This window comes from Cydia amplana, chromosome Z, assembly GCF_948474715.1.
Source record: "Cydia amplana chromosome Z, ilCydAmpl1.1, whole genome shotgun sequence".
NCBI lineage: Eukaryota > Metazoa > Arthropoda > Insecta > Lepidoptera > Tortricidae > Cydia > Cydia amplana.
In genome coordinates, this window is record NC_086096.1 from 15,860,229 (window position 1) to 15,873,938 (window position 13,710).

At 39.6% G+C, this 13,710-nt stretch overlaps 1 protein-coding gene across 5 annotated transcripts in view; it reads right to left on the reverse strand.

Annotated features, from left to right (window-relative positions):
• Nucleotides 1-5,353: 5,353 nt before the first annotated feature.
• Nucleotides 5,354-13,710, reverse strand: part of LOC134661157 (kalirin) — a 103,358-nt gene continuing 95,001 nt past the window's right edge. For 3 of the 5 annotated variants that reach the window (XM_063517106.1, XM_063517107.1, XM_063517108.1), the window contains 6 exons: nucleotides 12,540-12,723; nucleotides 9,680-10,450; nucleotides 8,855-9,133; nucleotides 7,366-7,608; nucleotides 6,637-6,828; nucleotides 5,354-6,136 (listed from right to left, as the gene is read on the reverse strand). In XM_063517106.1, the coding sequence (XP_063373176.1) occupies nucleotides 6,029-6,136; nucleotides 6,637-6,828; nucleotides 7,366-7,608; nucleotides 8,855-9,133; nucleotides 9,680-10,450; nucleotides 12,540-12,723 (1,777 nt within the window). In that variant the 3' untranslated portion in view covers nucleotides 5,354-6,028. Of the gene's footprint in view, nucleotides 6,137-6,636; nucleotides 6,829-7,365; nucleotides 7,609-8,854; nucleotides 9,134-9,679; nucleotides 10,735-12,539; nucleotides 12,724-13,710 lie in introns of those variants that run through there. The other 2 variants (XR_010097935.1, XM_063517109.1) reach the window with 2 other exon arrangements.

Here is a 13,710-nt window from a genome sequence, read left to right on the forward strand (position 1 = left end):
GCTAGCCGAGACGCTTAGGTTCTAGATAGATTAGCAGGCGCTAAGACACCTAATACTATCGTGTTGCTTTAGTTAACAAACTGCCGCACGCGAAATAAATGTGTAGTTAGACAGAATATAGTAATAATATATGTCAGATGGCAGCATTACATTTCATTCTACCGATTCACTCTTATAAGTAATTTCAAAAATCGGCCCCCAGGGAATCTAAAAATCGAAACCAAAGATATTTTCAAATTTATTAGAGGTTGTAAAACAGACCTATTGGAGGCATTTTGTTAATTTTGGTACAGTCAGAACACTCAGAATTTAACATCAGGCGCAGGTAGTTGAGGCGGATGCGTCCTTTAGCGCCCATTGAGAGACAAAGTCCCACCTGGGAAATGGGGACAACTGGGAAGGATACATAACCAGCCAGTTGTTATCACGGGGACAATTAACTAGTAATGTGTAACGGAGAGCTAAAGGGCTATTGAGAGTGATAACACTAAATTACTATATTAATATCTATTTTACTATATTTAATCTAAACTTTAGATTAAATATAGTGTGGTAGGTTCTAAAGTGACCGTATTGTGCTTTATTACGCACCTTTTTATAGGGAGTATTACTGTAATGTTCTGCCGCCAGAGTGCAGCAATAGTGCACATCCTAAACTATAACTATAGAGTAACTTATGCTTACTTATAAGCGAAACGCGAAAATTGAAGTTTCGTTATTCTGCCTCTCTATCGATCGAATATGCAGTTTTATTTTAAAAAATCGTGTTTCGCGGTAGGCCCTATGTTTGTGCCAGTGACGCCCTCTACGCAGAGTTTTTGCGTAATATTCCCTATTTGATCAGTATTATAAAGTGGTGAAATAATTATGTAGTAGTTAGATTAATAAATTTTCTGCTACAGATGTAGTGTTAGATATCTTTGCCGCTCTCATATTACTGCAGGTGACTGTACGAACGTGTCTTGCTATATCAGTCAGTCTCGGTACAAACACTACTGAGGTTGACTGAAGTGCCATGACAAATATTAACGTTTCCGAGAAAATACGATAGAAAACAATTACTTACGCCCTACATCTGTACAGGAAAATTGAGCTTCTATATTGTCGCGTCATTGTTTGACAATTGTAGGTCCGGGAAACTTTTATTGTACAAAGAAAATTGACAAAATAAAAATATTTATTATTTAGCATGCATGTGTCATGCATGTGAGTGCTGATAAAATAAATAATTTGACTTAATTGGCACTTTTTTGAATAAAATGGTTCAAGTGCACCTGGTCCCGGACTCCCCACATATTACATTACTTTTCAGATCGCCATAGTCGGCCATGGCCGACCATGTTTCGTAATACGCTACAATAAAGTTTACTAGTGAGTTATATAAAATAGTCATGGCGATCAAGAATTCATTATTATTTTTACATCCTTAGATAAGGGTTTTTCATGGACAGGGCTTGTCAAGTTGCAACCGATTTATAAATTGTTAACAGCTCTCTAAATTCCTCCTAAATGTATTTATTATTTGTTGTAAGATCAGTGAACATGTCAAAATATTTTTTAAATAATATAATAAGTAGATACAGATATAGTGCATAATTATTTTCCATCGTATTTTCACGGAAACGTGCGAACGTATCTTGCTAATTTCAGTCAGTGTCGGTACAAAAAGTACTGAGGTTGACTGAAGTAACATGACAAATACGAACGTTTCCGAGAAAATACGATGGAATACAATTATACACTACCAATAAACAGATCGTTAACACACAATAAGTTGTAAGTAGGTATACAGAAATATTTGTATGAAATTGTTACAATACCTAATCCTTTGAATTATAAAAATATACCCATATAAGTAGGTACTTATTAATATATTTTTTACAAGCTTTTACTTCACAATTAAAATACATAAATTCGTGCGTCCGTTTTTTTAATCATAGATAGGTACTCTTATTGTGTAACCACTTACTTTTAATTTTGTAGTAAATAATTTTTGCCACGAGTTGATGTCCAGTTAAATTCTACTAAATATAATCATAGATCATGCTTAAATACAATTTATGCATGATCTATGATTATATCAGTATTTTGGTACATTTTTCAAATCTTACTAGTAAGTTGGTAAAACCTAGTCAAGATGACAAGTGTGAATAACGTGTATCCTTGTAATATGGGCGGCGATTGTTATTCACTGTTTGGCATTGATTGCAGTATTTATTTATTATTAAGTTTGTATTATTATTTTAAGTTCCGAATTTGTCCAAGGCTTTTCAATAAATGTAAATCTTAAACAACATTTTATTTTACCTGTGCACGTGTATGCTACATTTACATCGATCAAACGCTAACTATAATTTTGGACTAAATTATATCTATCCTCCTAAAATTGTATAATTTGTCCATTTATAGTCCCTAGGGAAATTTTGGATCTAGGAAGCACATGCGGTTTACCCAACATTTGAACGTGAGTGAGAGAATTGCTTCTCTTCTAGTTGTTATACATACATACAGACAAGGGAAAAATCTACTTAATTCTCTTTGGTGTTACCTACTTCTCGAGTTAGGGATATTGGCAATTTATCCTCTAAATACGTTTGTAGGCGACATAATTCGGTTTTTAACAAGCTTGTATTAGGTCGACCTGTATGTAACTATGTAATGGAATCTTGCAAGTTAAATTTGATCCACTTCCCGGTTTCCGATTGAGCTGAAATTTTGCATACCTACACATGTAAGTCGGGTAACAATGCAATATTATGGTACCATCGAGCTGATCTGATGATGGAGACAGGAAGTGGCCATAGGAAGTCTGTGATGAAACGACGCAACCTAATTGTGTTAGGGGTTTTTAGAATTGTCTCGATGAGTATTAGTTGTCTGTCGTAAGAAAAGTATAGTCTAGCGATAAAAGGTTGTACCAAAAATGAAATTTTTGCCAAAAACTTATTTTCTTTTAAAGATTATTTAGACACAATTTCTATTTTATAAATCGTATAGAGTTATAAAGAGTAGGTAATTTGACTGTGACGTCGGTGCTAGTATCACTACAGTATATAACAAAGTCGCTTCCCGCTGTCTGTCCGTCTGTATATGTATGCTTAGATCTTTAAAACTACGCAACGGATTTTGATGCGGTTTTTTTTAATAGATAGAGTGATTCAAGAGGAAGGTTTATGTATAATTTGTTAACCCGTGCGAAGCCGGGGCGGGTCGCTAGTTTCATATAAATGCCATAGTGGCAAATCGTATTGACAGTAAAAAAAAGTAAATTGATTTGACTAGTAGGTAGTCAAATAATATCGTAAAAATACAATCATTCTCTTTAGATCCAGTCGATAAATCCAAAATACACACAGTGCATGAATATAATTATGATCAGGAATATATGATCACGCACCGTGTTGCGGAATTTCACTGAAACAAATATTTTCATACTATACTGAACTGTCACCCTATACATGAGAATAACAGCGCAGGCCTTCTTGACCATGATCATATATTACTGGTCAGGCTTTACATACATAGTGGTTCACACTTAGGGGCGGGTCAAAATGGCCAATAAAACACTTTTCCATTGTCATATTACTGTATTATGAGCTTTATAAAATTTACAATAGGTACAAATACAACTCGATACCTTGATCTTGGATTTTGATGAAGTTTTAAACATAAGTATTTTATGGTATCTTTGTAGGTACCTAAGTATTCTCAGTAAAATGAATATTATCTTGGTTACCTACTCATACTTCGACAAAGTTATCCTACTAGCGCGGTAAAAACAACCGATTGCGGCACTGCTATGCAGGAAATCAGCCGTTAACAACGCAGAATCGCTGAGTAGGTCTGTCGTCCGGCGATCTAATATAACTTTCGCGTAATAAGTATAAGTTAAGCCTTTACAAATGGAGGCTTTTCACAATGTTTTTTCAAGTCCTGATAAAATACATTTCAGAACTTAACGAAACATTTCTTTGCGCAAAAGTGTGTCAATACTTTTAGATGAAAATGAATCTGAGAACACAGTAAATTAGTCTCGGTCCGCGAACGGCGGTGACAGGTGGATAGAATACTATTGCTTCGGTATGCTAGGCTAAGGCGGAGTTTTCAGTCCTATAACAGTAATAGTACATTGTGCAACCCCCCGGTATGTTAAATATTGGAAACCAGGTCTTTAGAATTAAAGACTCGAGTTTGCAATATTCTTACCCACAGAACAAGTTAGAATGGCGATGCGAGCAGGGTACGTGTCGCCGCCGGTTTTGAGCAAACGCTCGCATGCTACTCGCCCGCGCTGACCGAAAAACGAAGTAAACATGCCTTTTGCGCCACAATAACGTTCAGATTAAGAAGCCAGACATCAAATCTGTCTAAAGGAGGCGTATCCATTCACCACGCAGACAAGTTTTTACTACCGTTGCGCGAGTGTTAGTAAATGTGGAGAGAAACGAGTGGCGACACCGGTTCCGATACTAACTGCGCGCGATAGCCATTCTAACCTCTTCAATATGTTCTGTGTTCTTACCCCTGGAGCTACACACAATAATTTTCATCACACTTGCGAAGATGAAGCTAAATTTTAAGCCAAGTAATTCTTTAATACGGTGATGATCACACATTTCTTCTTGTCATTTTTTGACAGGCATCGAAGTATCGAAGGCGTAGACCCATCGGGCATTTAGCCACGATTGAAAATTGTGTAAAACAAATTAAACGGCTATTAAATAAAAAATATATAAACGTCAGTATTTTAAAAGTAAAACTTACTAAGTAAAACTACTAAAAAAGCTATAACTCCCTTGTAGCTTTTTTCACAATCCATAACTGCCACGGGAACAATATAGGCCTTTGTTCTTCAGTATACCTGCATGAAATAAGATCTTTTTCGCGCAAGTGTGATGAAAATATTATAAAATTTATAATATAATTAGACAAAGTCTTTGACTATATTTGAATTTATTACATTAGTTGTATGCTTATTTATATGTTACTTTCAATATTATAAGTTCCAAAACAAATATTTAAAATAAAACACCTCACAAGCAGTGGCCGTAACTGGTACATTTACATCATTGTAGTACTATTTTGTGGTTTGGTTTCATTTGAATAAACTCTGGTGTAGAAACGTATATATATTTATGACCTTGACTGCAGGTAAGTATGAATCTATCTAATTATTAAATGAGTGTGTTTTCTATCTTGCGTAACTTACAGTATCCACAATGTGTATTCACAATGCACTTACCAATCATCCATTCCGTTTTTAAATGATTTTTACATTTTTGATTATAAGTGATAAACATTCCACTTTAATAATAGATATACTTTATTCATACATACATATTTATAAATTGCATTTGGTCACATCAACAGGACAATTTTAATATCATAAGCCTAAATCTTAATGTCTATATACAATTGGAAAAAAGTTTAAAAGTACATGTTAGAAATAAGCATCATTTATATTAAGCATAAATCACAGTCACTTCCTTACAATCGGCCACTTACGTAAACCACACCAACTAAATAGTTCCGAAAATAATACTATAAACAAGACATTATATATTGTTGTATAATATAACACGAATTACATGAGGAATTTCAAACTATAATCTCGTTATAGATGAACTTATAACTCGTTAACTTAATTAGTGATAATGAGAAAATTCTCGTTGCAAATAAGTCAAGTTAATTAAAATAGCAAAGACGACAGGTGGGCACATTGACTACAGAACGATGACAGTCTTCTCGAGCACGCAGCCTGCGCCGAGCGCGGGTCTTTTGGCTACAGCCTGCACGAGCACACTACTCTCAAGCCGACAATACAGCTTTTCAAACTCACAAACATTTACTTGCGAAAAACAAGTCGCGCGTATTTTTCAAATATATTTGAACATTGACGCGTTTACGTAACGATCATTTATCGGATAAAATCTATGGTGTTCTTCCGCGAATATAACGCTAGTGTCGAAACCTAACAAACAATGTTTGTTTGTACGTCGTTTCCTTGTGGCGAGTGCGGGCGGGCGTGTCAGGTGTCGGGCGAGCGCAGCGCGTGCAGCGCCGGCGCCAGCCCCGCCGGCCGCCGCCGCTCCAGGAACGTCCTCAGCTGGCTGGCCGACAGCGGCACACCAGGCGCCTGCGACACAATCACTCTGTAGTACACTCCGCTTGCACATTTTACCTACTACTCCACAAACTAACCGTGCAGTTAAGTGCTTCATATACTATCCATTCTAATCCATGCTATTCCAATAAATAATTATTCGATACCATTTTCTGACAGTGAATAAAAGGCTGGAATCGATCGATATGTAGTCCCATTGTGGATTTAGGCGAAGAAATTTTGACTTCACAATGGGATCATCTGGGATCGTTTTGTTCATACATGAGTAGGTAATTAAACTAATTAATAAACTACATGAAAATTAAGTATGCTGTTACTTAGGGTGGTATGCCATCTATCCAATATTGGATCAAATGTGCATTGCGCGTCACTCTCTCATTAAGCTCAGAGGAAGCTAAAGATGAAAAAAAAACATTTCCTGCGACCTTCTTTCTTAAACATCGCAAGTTAAAATACTGCGTTTCACCGAAGTGAATTGTTTAAATGTCGTAAATGAATGAATAGGTTTATACCTCATCAAACCAGGGGTCGGTGAGAGCAGCGCGCGGCAGCAGGCGGCGCGCGGGCGCGGCGTCGAGCAGCCCCCGGATGAGCCGCTGCGCGCCCTCCGCGACGCCGGCCCAGTGCTCCGGCGGGAAACAGTAGTCACATTTGATTATGTTCGCCGTTGTCTCCTCTATCGATTCATCCAAGAAAGGCGACAACTGAAATAAACGCAAAAGTAACGTTACCACACATTCCGGTAGGCTTGTTGGATTTTTAATACTTAAAAGTTGTTTCTCCAATATGCTCGGAAATGTTCACCAATGTAGCAAAAATATACCTACTCTGTCAAGCAATTTCCGTCAGTAGAAAAGAGCGGCAAATTTAAAACATGTAGGCGCGAAGGGTTATCGGCCTATAGCAAAAATTTGCCATAACAAACTTGTTTGTACGGGAAGTTCTTGTTAATGGTCAAACTCAAATTAAAAAAATTCAAACCATTATTGTCCTGTTTTAGGGGACGGGAAGTTATTACGAGTATTATTACTGTTTTTTTAAAATATGTATCCACAAAAGAAGATGCAAACAACCAATTATTATAGCCGAAGGCCGCGTCTACACGACCATACGAAATAATTCGGCCCGCAATGTAATACGCCACACAAGTTATAGTATACGAGCTTTTTAAAGTAACTGTCAACGCTTGTTGGCAACGTGAAAGCATCACTATAAAAGTATGTAGTATAAAAGCGACGTACCCCAGTCAAGAAAACGTATAGGAAGACTCCGGCGGCCCAGGCGTCCCAGGCGGGCGCGGGCGGGCGGCCCAGCACGCACTCGGGCGGCGCGAACTCGAGCTGCGCGGGCGCGGGCGGCAGCACCTCGCGCGCGCGCCCCGCCGGCGCGGGCGCCTCGCCCTGCGGCAGCTCCACCGCCGAGCCCAGGTCCACCAGCTTCAGCTGCGGGTGCGGCCCCGACAACTCCACCAGGATGTTCTCCGGCTACACGTTACATATTTAATCATAATGTGTTTGTATATAGTTTTAACCGATATTTTATAATGTGCATGCTAGTTTAAAGGTAAAGATTTATTTACATTACATTTTTTTTCGTTGGTAAATTACATTTCGTAAATACAAAGTTAGCACGAACGTCTTGCACTTGTTTTTGTGCTAGCTTAACAAAGCTTAAGCTAAACAATTTGTATGTAGGAGCACAGTTGTCTACTATCCTACGAGTATTAGTCTGTACCTAACTCTAGTATACAGTGTGGAAAGATAAGTCGGGCCCTGGAGGGAAACTACCGTAAATCCTTAAGCTGGCTCATTTTACTTAAAGGAGACATTCCTTTATTTTTACAAAACTGCATTCAAAAAATTTCTAAAACTCGCTTGCCTCGCCCAGGACTCGAACCAACTAAAATTAAAAAAACAAACACTCCCTATTTTATTATAACCGATAGTATTATTATTCAGGATAAAAAATATCGTTAAATCTAACATTAACTTTATTTTACTACAAAATCAATTAAACCTTCTACCGGAAGAGGAACGAAATAATATCATTTTTCAACAAGCTGGTGCACCTGCCCACAACAGCAGAATTACCAGGGCTTACCTCAATATAAGGTAGATCGCGTTCGACTTGGCGGGGGCACTCCCGTGCCCCCAGATAACATTAAATATCTATTATTTTTAAACCTCGACTGTGGTCACCGCGCTGTTCCTCGCGTTGCGTCAAGTATGTGGCCGGAGTATTGTATTTTTTTTTGCGTATGAGAACTGCCACCCTACTATAACTATTTGTAATTTCAAAACATAAAATTGGACTTTACTGATCGCAGTTATAGTCACAAAAGTAAATTTAAAGCATATTAAGAGTTTTGAGCACATTTTCAGTCATTAGAAAAATGCAAATACATGCTTTTATGTACTTATTATGCTTTAAAATTGTACTTTTGTGCATATGACAGCGACCAATCAAATCGGATTTTACGTTTAGTGAAGTCGTAACTAGTAGCAGACCAGATTTTATTCGTAGAGATAAAATGGAGAAATAGTAAAAAGGGACGCGGTGTTGTATGAAGGTTGTCAGTCTTGAATATTAACTAGTCTACTATGTAACTATGTCCGTACATAATATACGGGCGGTCTAGCATACTACTAAAGGGATATTAAACATTCGGTATTTTTTTTTACTAAATTTAAAGTATTTCCTTAGACACTAGAATGAACGGAGAGAACTAACCCTGATGTCGAGATGTGCGACGTTGTTGGTGTGCAGCCAGTCGAGCGCGGAGAGCAGCTGGCGCGTGTGGTCGGCGACGAGGCGCTGCGTGTAGAGCGCGGGCGCGGCCGCCGCCCAGTCCAGCAGCGCGCCGCCGCCCACCAGCTCCAGCACCAGCGTGTGCGCGCCCGGCGCCGGCACGTCCGCGAACAGCGCCAGCGCGCGCACCACCGCGCCGTGCGCGCCGCGCGACAGCAGCCGGTACTCGCGCCGCGCGTCGCATCCGCGCCCTACCACCACCTACAACCGTACCGTTCATAACTATCTATGTATATATTTCGGAAAAAATGTACGACACATGATTTTTGTTATTCTCTTTTTTATCGTTTTAGGATACAGTGTCATAAAGTCGCACACAAATGTAAAGGACTATAATATTAATAACGAGTCAAAGTACAGCTTATAAGGCACTGCCCATAAATAGGAAAATAAACAAATTGAGAACTACGTGAATAAAATGTTAATATAAATCGTTAATCGGAAAATAAAGCTTTGCAAAGCACTACTCATTTTACCAAATTACAATAAGAAGATATTTAGGTGCTTAAAGTTGACATTTTAATGTTACGGGGCTGTGAGGCAATTTAAAACAATTTTTTCAACAGGTCTACGATTTAGTGGGGACTTAAAAGTATATATATAAATATTTCATCTATGAGTAGGTCGTCGCTTCGTTTGAATTTTTTCAATTCTTGTTTTATGAATAGCATGCTGAATTAAGTTGCCAAGCGAGCTGAGCTCCTTGGGGTTGTTAAACATGGTGCTATGATAAGAGGAATTAAGTACCTGTTTAAGGGCAACTCGTTGTCCCGTCCCAGTGTCTCTCGCCGCCAAAACGCGCGCCGTGCGGCCGCGGCCGATTTCTTCCTCGACTGCGAACCGGCGTGCAAACTGTTCACGCTGCCACGTGCTGCCGCCGCCGCAGGCCGCCGGCGGCGATACTCCGCCCGGCGCGCCGCTTCGCGCGCACACTAGCCGGAAACTATATTGCCCCGCCGGTAGCTCTTCTAGTGCCAGTGTATGTACCGCCGCGGGCGTTTCTGTTGCTCGTCGCCATTCCCCTTCGCCCACTCTGCAGTATTCGAGATGTGCGGGCGCAGACTCGTCCCACTGAACGACTAGGCCGCCGCCGGGATGCGCTCGCACGGCGGGCAAGCCGGGCGCGCCACCTGATCCCACGGTCAGCCTCGCCGAGCTCTGAACGCCGCCCAATTCGTTACTGACCAAACAGCAGTAAACGCCCGCATCGGACGCCCGACACGCGTGAATAGTCAGAGTGGCCAAGCCATCGGGAGCGAAAGTAATGGCAAACCGGCCGCCGTGTCGCAGCGCGCGAGTTTCCGGCGCGGTCTTGCGCCAGGAGGCCTGGGCGCGCGTGGCGGAAGCGCGGCAAGAGATGGTGGCGGAGGCGCCGGGCGGCACGGTCACGTCGGCGGCGGGCTCGGCGAGCTCGGGCGCGCGCAGTTCCGTGACGACGCCCTCGGCGCCTGGCTCGGCGCTTGCGCTACCGCCGCCGCCGCGTCGCAGCTTCAGGCCCCACGCCCTTTTCGACAGGCCCTGTTGTGACGCACACGGTCATTTTATTTCTCCGAGCATGCGAAAATCTACATCACAAGCGACACATGCATGCTCACCCTGTTCTCCAACACCGGTTTAAACGTCGATTCTTAATCACTGTACATTTATGATTTCTACGCTATTTATTTACAATCAATACATAACTTATAAATAGTCTTTGGCGGGTATATAATTATTAATCACTTTTAATGCAGTCTTTCATGTTGATCAATTGGCCCGCTATCACAGTCTATATATAAAATGCATTCCCTGGTATATCATACCTATAACAAAAAATACATAAAAGCGTTAAAAATAAGTCATGCATAAAGAAGAAAAGTGCAAAATATATGTTGAAATGAACGTGGCATCTAGTTCGCAAAGATTGTTTTTCTCGGCTTAAGGCCCTGATTGCAGCAGTCAAGTGCTCACGGTGTTGAAAGCCAAGGCCCAGTCTGATATTTCTCTTAACTAAACGGTTGATCATACCTTAAAGTGCCGTAGGTGCAGAGAGCGGAGTTTTTGAAAAATCGTACCGCTTTTTAATCACAATACGGTTGCCAAAAAAATTTAATTAGCAATCTTGAGGTTTTCTTTAGTGACTTCATCGATTCGAATCCTGATTTCATGACTTTCGTTCGGTAGTAAAAAAATCAGGTACAGTCAAAGATTTTAATTTATGAGTATCATAACGAAAGTAGCTACTATTGTCATAGGCCTTTGCAGATTTAAACGAGAATCGTAAAAAATCTTTTCTAATTTGCATTGTCACACATTATAATTTATTTTTGACTTGTGTCAGCCTACCCTTCGACTCCTTCGAGTTTTAAAAAGACTATAAGTACTAAAGTAATATCTTATGATTTTGAGCTTGGCATAACAATTATAAAAAAAATGAAAATCTCGCAAAACAAATTAGTTTTTATGAAAAAACTTTACATTTCATCACTAAAACAAAACACACCCAAAAAATCCGATATCAACTTTATCAATTACTTACTTTTACTTTTCTTTAGTCATCTACTACTCATGAGGACGATTTTCAATAGGCATACTCAATGGTTGTAAGTTTATTAAAAGAGTCCCAATACTTCCAATATTCATACGAATATGCCATACAAAGGGCCACCTTCGGTTGTCATCATCGAACAGCTTGATTATAACAAAGTATTAGAGTATTGCATTGTCAAAGAAGTAACATAGTCACGTATAGTAGTTTTAGCTCAAACGGAAGACGCGGTCAAACATGCAAGATTGGAACACAGATGACCGATCCCAATTTCCTTAGCGTTTGCGTAGTACAGGATTATGTTGAGTACAATGTTTTGATGATTTACACGTTAAACACGTTGTTCAAGCGAAAAACAATCCATATCCATCCGTTTTGCGGCGAGTAATCATATGACATTAGGCGATTATCGTATAAAAATGTTTACATTCATGCGAGAAATAAACACTCGCTTACGATTGTCATTCGATACTCTATAAGGGATCTGTACCTATAACTTTTTATCAGTAAAAGCCTTTGTGACATAACTTATGGACCGACTATGTATGTGGTCGATAAATCGTACTATGCCTGGGAAAGGGTTAATTTAGTAAATTTATTACGTAGGACTTGATGTTATTTCATTTAAAATTTAATAGAGTGTAGTGGAAGGTATGTTTTACATTAAAACAGTGTTTTGATTGCTGCACTCTCAATTTCTTCCGGCCATAAAGGGGTTACAGAAAGCGAGACACACGACGACCTGTTTTCGCGTTTAATTGTTTCAAGTGTAGCGAAAAAAATACCACTTTGATGTAGTCATGGTAAAGACTAGTCTTAGAAGTCCTCTTATTTCGAACTGGACTTAAGTTTTTAGACTGACTTTGTTGCAACCCTGAGTATACTGATACTATTACCTAAATAAGAAGACTCAATTTTTTTTCAACTGACGCCTCAAAAAGGCTCAGGTCTTCGCAGTCTCGTAAAATGAAGTCTAGTTAATTGTTATCAATTGTACAAGTGTTAGTATAGAGGTGGGGGTCCCTTTGTAACGGTGCATGACCAGCACAGGTTTGTCGGTAACCTCGCGGCGGTACTCACGTTGGGCTGCGTGGGCGAGGTGGGGCTGGCGGGCGAGGAGCGCGCGGAGGCGGCGCTGGGCGGCAGGTTGATGGTGTTCGCCTTGGCGTGCGCGCGCTGCGTGCGCCCGCGCACGTCAAACCGCGACCCCATCGACGGCGGCACGCTCTCCGTTTTACGCAGGCCGCACCGCCCCTCACCCGCGCTATCGGGACGGGAATAGGTACAATTAAACTAAAAGTAACAAATAAATCAATCGGGCGTACCAGCTTTGTCTCTACAACTATAATCGGGAAAACCATAAACAACAAAAGGTAAACTATAACTAACTATAAACGGCCTATATGTAATTAGTAGTCGGAAAATATATTTGGATAAAGTGCTAAAGTTAAAATTGAGTGCTGTAAGGATAGCCGATTTACTAGAAGACATTAAATTCTTGAGCAATAAATGGACAGTCCGATGTCACTGGTTTAGATACGCTCTTACACTTTAGCTCTCTATTTCAACTCAAGTAAGTAGTTAGTAAAATATCAAATATAAATCAATGGCCAATATTAAGTACCAGACTCTAAATATTATTAATGTAGTCATTTAAAACGCGGAGAAAATGTTTTGAACAACAAGATCAGTACCTATTAAACAATTAAGGCTATTTTGTAGTATTTTCGATTCCTTTTCCTATCAAACAAACTTTAGTCATATAATTATTGAAGTTCTGAACTGTTCAAATAATTAAATGGCTACATGATATTGGAAACTTATTAAAATCGAAAACACTACAAATCGGCCTGGTCATATCTGCCCTTAAACAGAATATTTTTTACTTTCTGAAGGCCAAGTAATAATAAACGGTGACCGTTGAGTTCCCGTTAAAGCAGTTAGCAGTAAGCTGGCCCCCAAACTAAAAATAAAACCAAAATTAAAGAAGCATGCAGGACTAAAAGCAGTAAACCACAAGCACTTTTTATTCACATTTATTGGTTACTCCAGTAACATTTAAACTTCAGTAGGTAATACAATGACGGTTGTTAGTGATATATACATACACTGGGATGTAAGAGGCAAATATATACATACGACTGTTACAAAACTATATTATGAGACTAGTGTCACATGACGATTTTATGAAAAACCATATATTTTGGTCGTGATAACTAAACTATACACTTCCATCGATCGTTAGGTAATC